At 37.2% G+C, this 16,672-nt stretch overlaps 1 protein-coding gene across 1 annotated transcript in view; it reads left to right on the top strand.

The window, feature by feature from the left end:
* Positions 1-14,626, top strand: part of LOC138705161 (free fatty acid receptor 4-like) — a 78,421-nt gene extending 63,795 nt beyond the window's left edge. The window contains exon 3 of the mRNA XM_069833827.1: positions 7,668-14,626. Coding sequence (XP_069689928.1) covers positions 7,668-8,687 — 1,020 coding nt within the window. The 3' untranslated portion in view covers positions 8,688-14,626. The remainder of the gene's footprint in view (positions 1-7,667) is intronic.
* The last annotated feature ends 2,046 nt before the right edge of the window (positions 14,627-16,672 follow it).

The raw sequence follows: 16,672 nt of genomic DNA, 5'->3' as shown, positions 1-16,672 counted from the left end.
GTGGTTGGTGGTTCAATTGATGTTATATTGGACGTGTGCGTAATAGAAGTGGAACTCGTTGATTTAGGCCTACATGGTGTATTCAACTTATTCAGGATTTCCGAATGGTGCTCTTCATTTATTTGTAAATCGGATTTCAGAAGATGCATAGGTATGATCAGTGATTTTGATTAATTCTTGTTCTTGAATGCCAATGCGAGTCATATTTGAAACTGCTGTGCATCGACTGGAGTGGTTTGTAATTATATATATAGGCCTATATATATATATATATATATTTTTTTTTTGACGTCCAGACCAGCCTAGTTTCAAATGTTGGCAAACAAAGAAACAAATGCTAGGGACGCGATAAAATTAAACAAATGCTAGGGACGCGATAAAATTAAACAAATGCTAGGGACGCGATAAAATTAAACAAATGCTAGGGACGCGATAAAATTGTGCGATAAGCAGCCATGATTGGTTGAAATACGTCCTTTCGTACCGTTTTATTGGTCAAAAGTAGTATGACGTAGTAAGAGTGTAATAGTCACAGATAAATTTGAAATTAGGTAATAAATCGGGCAACACAAGAAAAGATGTTAATATATTCATTTAAATATTCAAAATAAATAAATAAAGTTAAAAGAGAAAACCCCGAAAATATGCACTTATGCTAAATAAAGTTGGCTTTATTCTAACGAATCAATAAAAACATGCAACTGCATAAAGTTCCGCGATCTAATAACGACTCTTATAATCATGCCTGATTGTTTATAAATCAAAGCAATTACTGGGGAACTTGGGACGTTGGAGGGCCTAACCCTAGGCCTAGACACACATACAGTACATGCAAATGAACTGAGATGAAACGAAAAGCGAGTTTCAACAATGATAACGGCGATATTAATGAGAATTGTATAACCATGGCTATGGTAATACGTGTGAACATATTTTGAAGCCAAGTGAAAGCTGCGTTGACACACCACAGCAACGTGGGACAGCGCAAATAAACCAAGACAATCGAAGCGAGTGGCGCTGCAGTTTGCATAACCTTCGGCTGCTAATGGCTCTTGCAAAAAACAACACAATGCCAATGCACTGGAAACGCTGTAATGCGATGGTCTGACGTGACCGTGTGAGTCAAAGAGTACACAGGTCTACTTCCTTTACAAAGTGATGTAAAACAATGTTTAGACGAATATTACACTCTTGACCTTACAAAAGGAGAAATTAATGGCTATAACAAGATCTAAAAAATTATACATATATTATTGCAGTTGTACGTATGGTATATAAATAAATACATACATACAAACTGTACAGACCCGAAAACAAAATTTGGGCCACCTGGATTTTCCAAGTTCTAGTTATAACATACTGCGCATGCTCAGTGCTTACTGAAAAACTTGGAAAATTCATTATTTTAAATTTATTTATAGGTACAAACGTTTTCGCCCTCCTGAGGCATCATCAGGTAATACATAACAATATAAAATATAAAAAATTAACATTATTGTGCTTGTGAAAATGTGTATTATACAATTGCGACTTCAAAGATAAGCTTAAGAGTGGCTTGTTGCCAACATAGCCTATCATCAATTTAATTATTAAACACGATAATGGAACATGGAACTCACCAAGGATGAAGAACTAAACTAGCATGATAAATACTGTTCTCCAACCAGGAGATTAACCGTAAAAGGAATGTGCTTACTATTGAGTCATCTATTGGAGCGAAGTAGATAGATAATATTACCGCTATAACGTCTGTTTAAAAAACATGCGCTCTCCTGCATGTGTTATTTCCTGTATGGAGGGATTAAAAGACCAGGAAATTAACCGTGGTGTAAGTTTCTAACTAGGGTATTATAAATATATGTATGTCAGTGTTATCGTTTTTGTTTTGAGAGTTAGCCAATGGAGATGCGTGTACCCACGTGTGTGACCTTATGACATCAAAATTCATTCATAGCATCACCCCGCTGCGTCTCATTCCCCTGAGACTTTCTCCTGGTTGGAGTACAGTACATTGAAGGAGGGCTAGTGCCTTATGTCGATGTAGATTTTGTTACTCTGACAGTGAAAAATTAGAGAAGGGAACACGATTATGTGTAAAAAATACTCAAATTTAAATATGTCATTTTTTTTAGTTCAAGGGAGTAACCTCCCCTTGCGTACGCCCCTGATTGAGATAATCTAAGCTCTGAAAGCAGAGGTTAGACATTGCGTAAGGAATGGAAATTAAATGTTTCCAATGCTGGCAATATAAATACAAAGGAAATCGAATGTAAATCGTCTAAAATATGTTTGAGTGAAGACGAACGTCAGAGTAACAGATCCGCGTGAACTGTTCGTGTAGCTCCCTGTTACAGGTAACTGCATCTATTAGATTCCTTGTTGAATGTGCCAAAGATCGTTACAATAGAATACCAGCATATATAGTAATGTATCCCACAAACTTTCTTCATGCATTCAAGAATAAATACACAAAAGTTATATACACACGGCCACACCCTTCAGTACTGAGGTAATGAAGTGTAACCGGATATAGTACATATCCGTCTGTGAAGCCTCGTTCCCGTTTCCTGCATCGGCCCTGACATAAAGCTGAAAAACGTATACAGCAATGTTGTAAGGCTGATCACATTTTCCTGAGATGTACATCGTAAGAATTCAGTCCAAACTTCCGAGGAATTTTTGAGTTTGAAATTCTTTTTAGTGGTGAAAATGGGTTACAAATAGAGCCCGGATGTTTAGGCATTTATAACAATTAAAATAATAATAATAATAATAATAATAATAATAATAATAATAATAATAATAATAATAATAATAATGATTTATTTAACCTGGCAGAGTTAAGGCCATACGGCCTTCTCTAACACTCAACCAGGAGTAAAAACTGCGTTATAGGAACACTACAAATTTACAAAGTACACACAAAACTGACTAAGATAATAATAATAAAATGTAAACAACAAGTAAGAAGAAATCAGACATAATATATAACATACAGAAAGAAAGAAAAAAGCATAATAAAATGTGAACAGCAGGTCAAAAATAAATGAGGCCTACAAAGTATAAAAAAATAAGAAAATTATTGATGATAATAATAATAATAATAATAATAATAATAATAATGATAATAATAATAATAATAATAATAATAAATAAGAATAGTAATGATAATAATGATGATAATAATATTAATAATAATAATAATAATAATAAATAAAATAATAATAACAGGCCTAATAGTAATAATAATACTAATAGTAGTAATACAATAGTGCAGTACAAAGCATACAATGAATACAATATTTTTAAGTATACACAGTAAGGAAAATTATGTTTATATATAGCTCAACTTATCACATTAGAGATATACCATTATCGGAAAATATGAAAACAAAAATATAAAATAAGTTAAATATCACTAGAACATAAAAAAAAATGTGAATACGTGGAAACATGCAATACAACACTTGTCATAATAGTAAGTTAGTTTGGCAACTCGTCATAAGATAATTTTCTAACTTGGATTTGAAAGATTTCAATGTTCGGCAGCCCTTGACTTCAGGCGGCAGAGAGTTCCAGTGACGAGAGGTAGGCAGGTAAAAAAGGCAGTAAAACGTATTTAGCAAGAAATTTAAATTATATCAACATAACTCACATATTTACTTCGTAGGTAATTGATACCATGTTGATTTATAAAATACTTTTTTTTTGTGATTAACTGTCTTTTCACAAACCTTACATAACAAAACTGTTCCATCGGTTGAAAACACATGGGCACCAGATTCACTATCGTAAGCATGAAGTTTACTTTTCAATGGTTTACTGAATTTAGGCATTACGATCTTATATTTCTATCACCCGACCCGACAACAACTGACCATTCCCCACCAGATTTCTTTCTCCTAAAATGCTACAATAATATACACATGTAGCACAAAATTGGAACAGTGAGGTTTGAAAATATAAACGCAAACAATTTGAAATTGTATGAAAACGGGCTTAATAGCCTACTTAAAATTATAAATCTGATTGTTGGTATCGTGAAGACATGACATTTTGTAACTGTGAAGTGTCGGTCATTATTCATATTACACGAATAGTATTAAAGCACGAATATTAGCAGATTAAGCACCGAAATAAATTACTTTTATTTAGTGCTATTGTTATAGCTGTGTCGCTGTTATTTCCGGCATCCTCCTCTTTGCTTACGTATTAGGAAGTGAAAGTTCTATAAAGTCTACGTTCGCCATTTTTGTTCTTTCGTTGCCGCGCTACCAGACGAGGAATCTATTTGCCGCACCGTTAAATATTATCATGTCGTAGCTCCTATGATAATAAAACAAACACACTGTAATTGAACAAATAATTGAGCGGCAAATAACGTCTCCGTGTGTTTTCTGCGAACGCGAACGAAAGAGCCAAAATGGCGGGCGATTATATTATTTATCGAGCCTTAGGAAGTGCATTATCATCGGCAGCGAATGAAAAGACGCATACGTTTAAATGTAGCCGACCTGCAACGTGATTGGCTGCCGGAAATAAGAGCGACGGGACTATAGTAAAGTGAGTCATGGTTTCATATATTTAAATTTCATATACATTACAATTAATTAGAAAATTGCAAATAAACAAGAAATATTGCTTTAAAATGACGAAGAAAGGCATTTATTATTGAATTAGTAAGAAACACCTTAAAAAGGCAAAATAAAATTGGCCCTATCACATTGATTTACCCCAAATCACATTTATATGTATGAAAATAATGATTTACTTCCACCCAGTAAAAAAAGGTATTTTGCCAAACACCCGGGCTCTAATTGTAAATTATTGGAGTGAAGAATTCGTGAATCCGAGATAAATTTGTGGTGCTCAGAAAATTCAGCTAGTTTTATAAGACGTTATAGCTAAAACTGTAATAGTTTAGCAATTGTAACGGAATAATGGTAATAATAAGTTGATGAATCCAGCTTCATCTCCTCGGATCTCTGCAAGAAACTCCAACAAATGGAGAAACAATAGGCTATAGTATACCGAGCCAAAACTGATTTTACCTCAGTAACTCATTATAAATTTTCTAATCGACACAATAACGAGTATTGTCCATTATAAACGTACCACTAAACAGAAGTTCTCGGAAAATGACACTTCATTTATCAATATGTACCCAAAACCGTTCTACAAAATGAACAAACAAGAGGTACTGTGAAATTCTCACGGACCACATAATCAGAAATGTACGGGAAGTCTCCAAAGGGTAGTTTAAAAGTGGCTAGATTTCTTATTATTAATAGAGAAAAATGTATGCTGATAAAGTCGCTAAATCCGTATTTAAGCAATAGAAAATTAAAACTAAATTGTCGTAGAAAAAGAGTTAAAAGTCGTAAAATTGGCAATACTGTACAGTGCCGGACAGCAGGTCTTTGCGGTAGTGGTAAATAAAAAAACTTAACCGCCGCAAAATTAGTTAATATCGCAGTAGCCACGCCAGGAACATACTCAAAACTGTAGCAGAAAGAGAATATTTGAATTTAGTTGAGAAAACAATGATTGAAGACCTAGATTAAAAAGTTTTCCTGTTGCTGTTAATGAAAAATAAATTCACACCTTTTCAAAAATTGCCTCTATCTTCGATTTCAGATGAAAAAATTAGGTGAGAATGATATCCTGCTCTTTGCGGTCGTTACAAACACGTAAAACAAATATGCTTAACCACTCCAACGAACAGGATATTTTTATCACCTAATTTTGACACCTGAAGACGAAAATAGAGCTATCCTAGAAAAGTTGAAAAATTCCACTCTGTACAGGGTAGAAGGAGACCGATGCACTAAAATTTAAAAAGTGATTCTATATGTTAAATGTAACAAAACTTTTATTACACTTTTCCTTCCATGAAGCACTGTTAAGCAGGAAATAAAATGTTTGCAGCGCTCTATTGCTGTAATGGCTCGAGAGAAATGGCTGATTGCTATACAAGCAGATAGGTAAACAGTTAATGTCTTGAGTCTTTTTTTGTATATCAAACCGTTTACTTACTTACTTACGGCTTTTAAGGAACTCGAAGGTTCATTGCCGCCGCAATCGGTCCCTATCCTGAGCAAGATTAATCCAATCTCTAGCATTATATCCCACCTCTCTCACATCCATTTTAATATTATCCTCTCATCTACGTCTCGGCCTCCCAAAGGTCTTTTTCCCTCCGGGCTTCCAACTAACACACTATATGCATTTATGAATTCGCCCATACGTGCTACATGTTCTGCCCATCTCAAACGTCTGGATTTAATGTTCCTAATTATGTCAGCTCAAGACTGCAATGCGTGCAGCTCTATGTTGTGTAACTTTCTCCATTCTCCTGTAACTTCATCCCTCTTAGCCCCATATATTTTCCTAAGAACCTTATTCTCAAACACCCATGAAACCGTTTACTATGAATTTAAATTGAATAATTGCGAAAATCGTTAAAATAAATCTTGCAACGCAGTGCACTGTCTCGCGTCACCGACTGAGTACAGCAAAGGGGGAAGGGAAGGTAAGGAGTGCAGGCCGTGCTTGGTAGAGTTATTGCAGTAGCTGTGATGTCAAATGCTTTATAGAAAATTTAATGATTTCTTCTAAAATGGTGAATGTTAGAGAAAAAAAAACTTATTTAGATTTTTCAAATCTCTCCTCGTGATCTAGTAACAATTTCATTTTGGTGCAGAGTTTACCATCCACTCTGTATCTCTTCTAAGCACTCCATCACTACTTTCTTTCTCTTTTAGATCAAAAACAAAGATAACATCAGAATTGAAAGAGATTGTCATCATACCCATTCCTTATACATAACGGAAATATATCCTCTGGAGGTTTGCAAAAGCTTGAATTGGTTGTCATTAATACATACATCGACATATAGAAGGCAATGGCATTCTTCACCTACCGAGTTTTGAGACGGAATAACATTTGAAGAATCTTGCATTCACTTCGACAACTGCTTCGTGCAAATCTAGCGAAAATAGTATGGTTGTAACAATGAGAAGCACTGTACATTTATAATAATAACAGACTAGTTCTAGCAAAGATAATAATAATAATAATAATAATAATAATAATAATAATAATAATATTCTGCGTTTCGACTATTAAATGGCCAGTTTCTTGACAAATTCCCATATTTCAGTCTGATTTGTTTCGTCTCTGTAACACGGTTTTACATATAAATATATTATTTGCGATTATCTTATCCTCTATTTTTATTTTGAAATAAGTTCTGCTATTGATTACTACCTTTGGTCGATTGAGTCCACATATTCTGTATCAATGACAACGACATAATCACAACGAGAGAGAATTTTATTTGATGATAATGCCGTTGAGATGATGACCTAGCTCGAGTTCCCTTATTTAACGTTTTAGACATTCGCAACAGCTGAAACGATTCATATCAATTAACTTTTCCAGTAAAACATTTCAGCCAAAAAATGCCACATTACTCAGTATTGAGAATTACCCATTGTTTTTCTCATCGACGACAGAGTTGAATATGTTACGATAAAGGAAGTAATAGTATGTTGGCATTCAGCTTCAAACAAATTTCATCTCAGGCTCATCAGTCATGCGTCTTTTATTAAGAAGTCAGTGCAGAGTGCTTAATGCTGATAACGAATCCTGTTCTTTGTTCACAGTTTGTCTGTGGCTTCGTGCTGCTATGGACGCTGACCCTCATCAGCATGGACCGACACCGTTGCATCGTGGTGCCGCCGTACCGGTCACGTCTCACCCCACGACTAGCCACTGTGCTCACCGCCGTCACGTGGCTCATCGCAGCTGTTCTGTTCCTTCCTGTCGCATTCTGGTTCCACGAGCAGCCCACTGAAACCGGCACAGTGTGCACCTTGGTCTTCCCGGTGTCCGACACTGTCAACGTCTCCGTATGCTTCACAGCGCCCGTGATCCTCCTCGCCTGCTTGCTGCCGATGGGACTGCTAGTGTACCACTACCAGCGCATCTTCCAGAAGTTGCTGAGCACGCGCAGCCGCTGGGCATCGCCGTGCGTTGTGGTGAGCCAGGACGGCGCAGCAGTGGGCCCCGACAGGCGTGACAGCGAGCTCAGCTTCGTGGGCAGCATCGTGATGCCCTGGACCCGAAAGGTGAGCACGGCTAGTCAACAGTTCGTGGCCCGCAACGGTTCCATGTCTCAACACGAAGAACTACGGCTCACCAAGCATCTGCGAGTGGTGAGGGTCCTTCTGCTCAACGTGGTCGTCGTCCTCCTCATGTGGCTGCCCATCACCATTGTCATGTTCCTCATCTACGTGGACGGCCGTCGTCCCACCGAAGACACAGATTTCTTCCTGAGATCTCACCACTTCATCTGGTCCCTCGTGGTGGCACTGCTCAACACTGTCGTCAACCCTCTACTGTACGGTATACTCTCCGAGAACTTCCGCAAGTGCTTCACCCGCCTCTGGTTTGGAAGTAGGGGCAGTGCGGACGTCGCTGGTAGAACTGGACTTAGTAAATCTAACCATGACGTCTTGCAGGAGTGTGGGGGTGTCAGCAAGAGTAACGGTGCATCGAGGACTCCAAGTAGCGGCCGCGTGAACGGATATCCGCAAGGATTTCCTCCAAAATCGCAGAAGAAGAGCAGCACATGCAGCATAGGTTCAATTCTAGAAACTCCTAGTGGAGTGCAACAAGTTTGAACAGACACATTCGATAAAAAAAAAACTTCTGCCAACGCTGTGCTTGAGAAAATATTGTTCCAAGTGTTTACGTTCCACTGAAAATACTCCTTTTCTATGTAGAGAAAGTCCACTTTTGAATGAGACTTTGCCAGTGACTCTATTTACTTACACTTAAAAAATAATTTCATAATTTAAAACAAGTGGCACAAAATGTAGCCTGTTTGCCATGAAATCAATGCCTGCATTTTTCAGGACGTATCTATCAAATTACATTTTTATCCAGATATCGGGGTTCTCAAGTTGAATAAGCGATGGATTAATGTGTGTCTATTACCCGTATATATCATTACTGTAGTTTTCTTTCTATTTGAATTAAACTCTCTTTCATAAATTACAGTAAGTAATGAAAGATGGAATTTGATACACCTTGAATAACTTTGTTTTAATGAAAGATAAATTAATTTGGCTTGTTCATATGGTACGTAATAGATTTACAGACACTCGATTATTATTTATGATTCCCAATTACAATTTATTTACTATTCTCTTCCTACTACAATGTAAAATGTGTTCAACATTTCATCAAATCGAAGAATACAATTCCGATGTAATAAAATTTTATTTCTGGTCACAATCACATATAACTCATATTTAGGTAGATGAATTGTACAATATAGTCTTATTATGAAATTCTCTAATACGCTCTGCATAATATCTATCAAAGAAATGTAAACGTGGGCTATGAGCCGCATGATTGTATTATGTTGCAACTTTATTTTTGTAAGCATTACAGTACTTTGTCTATTCCTGGAACACAAAAATGGCTACGCTTTAAAAATGATTACTATAAAAGTTTAAAATAATAACAGTGAGGTGTAAGTAGACGGAAATTATGTACCTGATTATTACGATTAGAAAGATCTCGTCTTATTAATTTTTAGCCCTCTTTTTTGTACAGATATCCATTTAATGAACATAGTGCTAAGCAGAATCACTTTTTAAAACAATTTTTTTGCACAATATCTTATGACAATTATTGGTAACTAATTTCATATATTATTTAACATCTCTTTACAAGGAATCATAATTCACCAGATCTCATTGATATCATATTTTTCAAATCAAAACATAGGAACTTCTGCCAAGAAATGTAAATACCCACTGCAAGTTGTGCCAAAGACAATATCCAAAGCTACAGTTAAAATTACAGTATTTCTAACTGAGAATATTATGAACCCGACTTTAATTTATTATACAGGGTGTACGAAAAATGCCGACCAATAATCACAGGCCGTTACAAAGGGGATCAAGAGAATTAAAATAAGGGTAGGAACCAACCGTCTAACTCGCAATTTTTACCTCAAGTCGAATGGGGTAATGAACGTAATGTGTCTGAATGGGAAAAGCTATGCCCTGTTTCTGAGAGAAAATCTGCCCGTCCTCCTGGAAGACATCCCTTACGCGATACGATATAACATGTGGTTTCAGCATGATGGTGAACCTCCCTAGTACACTAATGAGTCCCGCCAGGAGTTGAATAGGCAATAACCAAGACGATGGATAAGTTGCAGAGGGCCTGTATCTTGGTCCCCGAGGTCGCCAGACCTGAATTCATTGGACTATTTTCTTTGGGGTCACCTGAAGGAGCTGATGTACAGGGTGGTCCCGGAGGGCGAGTAAGATCCCATCGGTCCGCCTGCATGCGGCCGTTACTACCATCAGAGGAGATGAGATGCGCAGGGTAACCCAGGGTGTTGTGCGTCTTGGCAGGAGATTCCTTTAGATGGATAGTGGTTATTTTTAGCATTTTTTTAATGCAGAGCCCAGTTGTCCATTCTGTATTACCATATGTATCGTAAAAATAAAAGTCACTATTAAACCTCTTACATTGATTTTAACATTTTTGACAATGTAGCCCATTTGACCGATAGATTCTTTGCGATATCGCCGAAAGTATGAATCGTGGAATGTTGCTTCCTATACTTAAATTAATCATTATAATGTACTCTACCCTACTTTGCTGTTATTGGACGGCATTTTTCGTACACTCTATAGAAATATGTACCTATATTTATTTCTTACAGAAACTGAGTGCGTGTCATTTGTCTTTTGATACTCTTGTTCCATGGCTATCACAAGGTAGAATAGTTCCGCCACTTGTGAAATCTCATTTTGTTTACAAGCTAGAGAACTGAACAAGTGAAAGGGTACAATTGTGAAAACATATGATGAGGAAGACTCGGAAAAGTACTAGTAGTTTAATGGCGAAACAAAATAAAAAGAATATCTACGAATACATGCTCTATAAGTCATATTTTCTAGGTGTCAACTCAACAGGTTGAAATATCCTGCGGATGTGGTTGGTTTCTGAAGTCCTGACGTGAGTGAAGGCTTCTAAACACTGCCGTAAAATAATTATGTTGTTCAACAGAATATGCTAATACTTCTGTAACACTCGATCTCACTCGCAACTCTTCCTCAAACGCAACAAGTTGAATCCACATAACTGAAAATTCCAGACAAACTCATCCTACGTATTACTTTCATCAGTTACTTTATTGTAGTGACATAACTATCGAAAATCGAATACTTTATGATAAAGGTGATTTTAAAACGTTTTGAAAATGTCTGCATGAACAGTAATCTAAAAAAAATGAAAGGTGTAATTCTGAAGTATTCGTTGTTCGTGGCGACGCTATGACATACTAAGTCCAGATATGAAACTGTCTTGTTAAAATTCATCGCCCAACAACTCACTCTGCGCCACATTGTCGCTTACACGAATAAGTTACCAGTCACTGTGCTTAATTGCCAAAGAAATGTCGTACATTTATTAAGTAATACTAAATCAGTAACTAACAAGGAAGGCTCACCAAGTCATAATGGATTTTCACGATGATTGATCCCCCATTCGTTCCATTTGAGATAAGAAATCTTCCTATAAATTTCTACTTCCGAAGAAGGTCTAGCCTTCGAGATATGATTTTTCAAAATAATTACTTGACACCCCTAAACTCATATCTCCATTGCCATCGTGGAGAATAAAATATTCAAGGCCCAAAATATTTATGCATTGCCCTCAAAATCAGGGAAGCTTATGAAAACTCACTTCTTTAATAGTTTTCAAGAAGTATACTTTTCATCTGTGAGTGAGCATATCATTCTTTTGGTAGACTCATGGAGCATTTACCGAGATAGACGGGCTATAGAAAGAATATCCCCAGAAGGTAAAATGATGGAAGTGCTGACATTCCAAAGCACACAGTTCCAATTGTGCAGCCTCTTGACGTTTATGGCTTTAGGCCTTGGAAACATTTCATTAGGAAGTTCTCTGATAGTGTTTTGTTACGTGGCACAAAATATTATATTGCATCAAAGAGATAATGTGATATAATTGCAGTCCGTAACACAGATTCAGTTACATCTCATATATATATGTAAATATGTTTAAATATGGAGGGTATAAAGCCGGATACCTTGACAACAAACCTGATAAATTCTTCACTCCGTAGAATTCTGTTTTCACGTTGACGTACGGAACTACTCTAAGGCTGACTGTGAGAAACTTCTTTTTCTGGAATGTTCGTGGTGCAAAGTTCCACCATGTTTTGAGCATTTTTATAACGATTTCCACTACTGTGATCAGTACAGTGAGTAATTTCGGGTGTGCTTACATTTCCTTAACAAGTCTTCATAGACTATTCTATAGTCAATGTCATGAATGTTATGTATCCGATATGTAATTTTCATAACTTATATAAGGAGATTTTGACAGTACGGTATGCAGCTAGGTGAGATTTATTGTCTGATATGTCTAGCACATAGCACTGTTTGCATTAGCTGTTATAGCTTTGGATTGAAGATTTTGAAAAATCATATCTCGAAAACTAGGTCCTTTGCGGATGTAGAAATTTATAGGGCGATTTCTTATTCGAAATGAAACGCATGGGGAAAAATCGTTGTGAAACTCCATTATCACTTGGTGAGCCTTCCTTGTAAGATTAAATCGATACAGTATATTTAAAGTGAAAAATTCTGAAACACACAAGTTTAATTGTTGAATAGTTATTATTTACGAGTGAATGCGAATTACTGAAAAATATTTTAGTTTTAAGTTCAGTCGTCATGTCCCGTTTGTTAGTCCATTACAAATATTAACCTCTGTGAATAAAATGTGATCTCTATATAATATATCAGTATTCCTTACTCCATAGGAGTTTTAGCATTCTTGAAATAGCATTAAGATCTTGCCATTATGCGCTCTCTCAGCTTTAAAGTAATCGTATTGACAGAGCTCTCAAGACCGAAGTTAAAAATTCAATCTATAGCTCATGGCAAGGTCTAAATGTCAACTTTCTTTATTACTACCTCATAAAAACTTCATGTTTCCAGTCTATCGTTGTAGGTTCACAATTGCTTTGTAGCGCAATCTAACTTTTTCTTTACTATTTGTTGGTATGAGTTTCTAAAACTCTTGATTGTACCCAGTCACTTATAAAATATAATATTTTATTTGATAAAAGCCTTCATTACAATGTTGGGAAAAAATATATGCTTATATTTCAACAGCTTAATTTTATTCAAATACTAGGGCATTCTCGATAAGTAATGGCAACAATGCTGTAAATCAGTGTTCTTATTAGCGGTGACCATTGAAATCTTGTACTACGTAATAGAGCAGCGATTGTTTCATAAATTTGCAATATTGAAAGTCTCGAAGTAGCCATATTTTGTAAATACAGTGGCTGTTTCTGATTTGTAGTAAACAGTGCAGCCCTAAAGGTTCGAACAAAGGTGCTTCATAAAAATCCAAGTTGCAAGAGAAAAACATGCAATTCAGTGCTTTAGTGCATTGCAAGAAGCCTGTGGGAGAGAATTTCTACCATACTGAACTATTGCAAATTGGGTGGAAGCGAGGCATTCGCTTTTAATCAAGAGTTGACATCCGAAGAGCTTTAGATTGATCAGTGAGAAAGATATCCAGAAATGCTGCTGTAGATGGAGTCCGTCTTCCAAGAATTTGGCAACGTATTGTTGACATGCCAGGAGACTATATTTGAAGTATCTACGTAATGTCAAAAGTGACATAAATAAATTTAGTGTGAAACTGTAACTAGGCCTATGTTGCCATTACTTTTCGAATGCCCTAGTATTTTCAAAATTCATAGGTTAGGCGTATAATACGAGTATTTGCTATCTGACTTTGATTTTAAAATATTTAATCTTTGTGGGTATTAAAAATAATGAAAATCACTGAAAAACATGATTAACAACATAGTAGTATTTTAAAGGAACTTGTTTCAAAGAATTTATGTCTTTAAATATTGGTATAATAAAATGACTTGAAATAATTTACACTTCCCGCCTGGGATCTGCAAGCATGAGTGACGCCACGCGTTGGGTAGAAGCAGTACTATAGTATATGCTCGCGCATGCGCACTCTCTGTTCCACAGACGAAGCTAACGGCCGCTATGCTCTCAGATTCGAGGCGATTAGTGTACATGGTATAATCTTTTAATGAAATATTTTATCAAAATCGCTTACTGTATCTTATTAATAATGGTATCTTTTGAGGTATACCTGACATTGATGTCATCAACAGAAAGTATTGTTACATTTTGTCTCCGTTTGAAATAGATCACATAAATTGACATATTTATATGTATTTTGTACATAGTACGATACTTTATTCGCAGTATTTTGAGTACAGAAGCACTCCATGAAATGAAACTCTCTAAAAAAAAACTATTGCAGAGGAACTTCTATTTTCTTGTTTTCACTACTTTTTTTAATTTCTCTTTCTGATATATAAATATTTTATCATTCCAGATGAATATAAAGGTGTATGTACATAGTTTGTGAGAGACGTGTGTATAATTTTCGTTCAGAGAGGAAATATATTTGTGTAAATAGTCAAATTTAATTTTAAAACAATAAAATATTTATATAAATAATATATACTGAGTTTATTAAATTTCCTTAGTCTACTACCTGTTACTGTCGGCTTACATCTAAAAACTGGCAAGTCGAATTTTTGTCGAATATTGAAATCTGTGTATATTTTCAAAGTGCGTCTCCTGATGACAACGCGCAAATCTTAAAATGTTTCTGTATTTTATAAATAACAAATGCATAATAGTTTTTTGCTGGGTTATAAAAAGGAAAAGGAGTTATTTTGCTCTACTCTATTGCTTCCTCAAACTCAATTACTAGGTTTTAGAAGTAAGCCAAAGAAATGTGATAATATTATATTTACAAGTTGAAGAATGATTGTTAATCGAAATACAGTATGTCTTCTAAAATTGCCCGTAGGGATTTAAGAAAGAATGAAGAAATGTTATTAAACACTTATCATAATTAAAATATTAATTTATTCGCTATGAACAAAAAGATTTTTGAAGGTGACATTCAGACGTGTTCATGTTAAACCAACTCGGCTGTAAAATAAATGCAGCATTCAGAAGGTTGGGTATCTTCTATTAGATGGTGAACGCTCAATTTAAGATGTTCAAGACCTCTCTATTTCTACAAAGATTTCATTCACACCACACCATATTTTTCAATTACATGACAATCATATCCACATCATTTATATTGTGAATTTTATTAGTTACAACAATGTAATTTATTCGTCACAACAATAATTCCTTTCTACAATTCACCTTAAACGCTCTCGTCAACAATTGGATCTTCACTCACACAGTATTCGTTATAGCACGCCACCGACGACAATGACAATTGACTTGGACTATTACGCACAACAATGAACTGTTAATCTTAACTAATATTTACAAAGCACTATTTACAAATCAGAACTACCAGTTCTCAGTTCACAGTTCTTCTATCTCAGTCACTCGAGTTCACGGTATCTCGAACCACAGACCTTCAGAGACAGTTCACTGTACTCGAACTCGGGTCCCTCCAACTGCGGTCCACTGCACTCGAACTCAGGTCCCTCCAACTGCGGTCCACTGCACTCGAACTCAGGCCTTCGGATGCTGACGCAGATGCGGACGCACACTCGAGTCGAACTCCGGCTGGCTTGCTTGCTCTGGCTTTCTCACTGACTGAATAACTGAAAACTCTGAAACTGGAAAACTGCTGTCGTTCCTTCGCGTCCGTAATTTATAGCAACAGCGACGTAGCCTCGAAGGCTCCACGCGTCTCTAGAGATGGCACTCCAGAAAAATCCCGAGCCCTCTCCTCTCTACCAGCACCAGATGCGCGCGCACTCCCGCTCCACTCTCTCGCCGCGTTGGCCCCTTTCCCCTCTCCGCCGCGCGCCATCCCAAGTGCTCCGCGCGATCTTCTCTCTTGCGGGACGCTGGTCGTGAGTTCGAATCTCACGTCGCTGTCACATTGCTCCCTCCTTAGGACTGCTCGTCCCGGGCAGTCCCTTGGTAGGCTGCTAATCGGTCCAGATGTACCACCATCATCTTCCCTCGAGGTTGTCGCTGGATGCGGTACACCACGTCGTTGATCCGGGTCACCACGCGGTATGGTCCATCCCAGGCACGCTGCAGCTTTGGTGATTTCCCTTTGGTCCTGGTAGGTCGATACAGCCACACTAGGTCGCCCTCCTGGAATCCTGCAGAGTTGGCTAATCTGTCGTAGCGCACCTTCATCCTGTCGCTGGCCATCTTGAGGTGCTCTCTGGCCAGTTGGTGAACTCCATTCAACTTCTCGGTGAGTTCTGCCACATAGTCAGTTGCTGGCTGGTCGGCGCTGGGTGGCGTGCCAAACAGCAGATCACAGGGCAGGCGCAGCTCTCTCCCGAAGACCATGTTTGCCGGTGTCATCCCTGTTGTATCGTGGACCGAAGCTCTGTAGGCCAAGAGGAACAGTGGGACTCTGGCATCCCAGTCTCGTTGATGGTTGGACACCACCTTCCGCAGATGCTCTTCCAAGGTTTTGATGTAGCGTTCCACCATACCATCGGACTGTGGGTGGAGGGGAGTGGTCCTGGTTTTATGCACCCCCAGACGCTCGAACAATTCTCCCA

Source organism: Periplaneta americana, chromosome 8 (assembly GCF_040183065.1).
Source record: "Periplaneta americana isolate PAMFEO1 chromosome 8, P.americana_PAMFEO1_priV1, whole genome shotgun sequence".
Taxonomy (NCBI): domain Eukaryota; kingdom Metazoa; phylum Arthropoda; class Insecta; order Blattodea; family Blattidae; genus Periplaneta; species Periplaneta americana.
The sequence above is the reverse complement of the archived record's forward strand: the minus strand, read 5'-3'. Positions and strand labels throughout refer to the sequence as shown.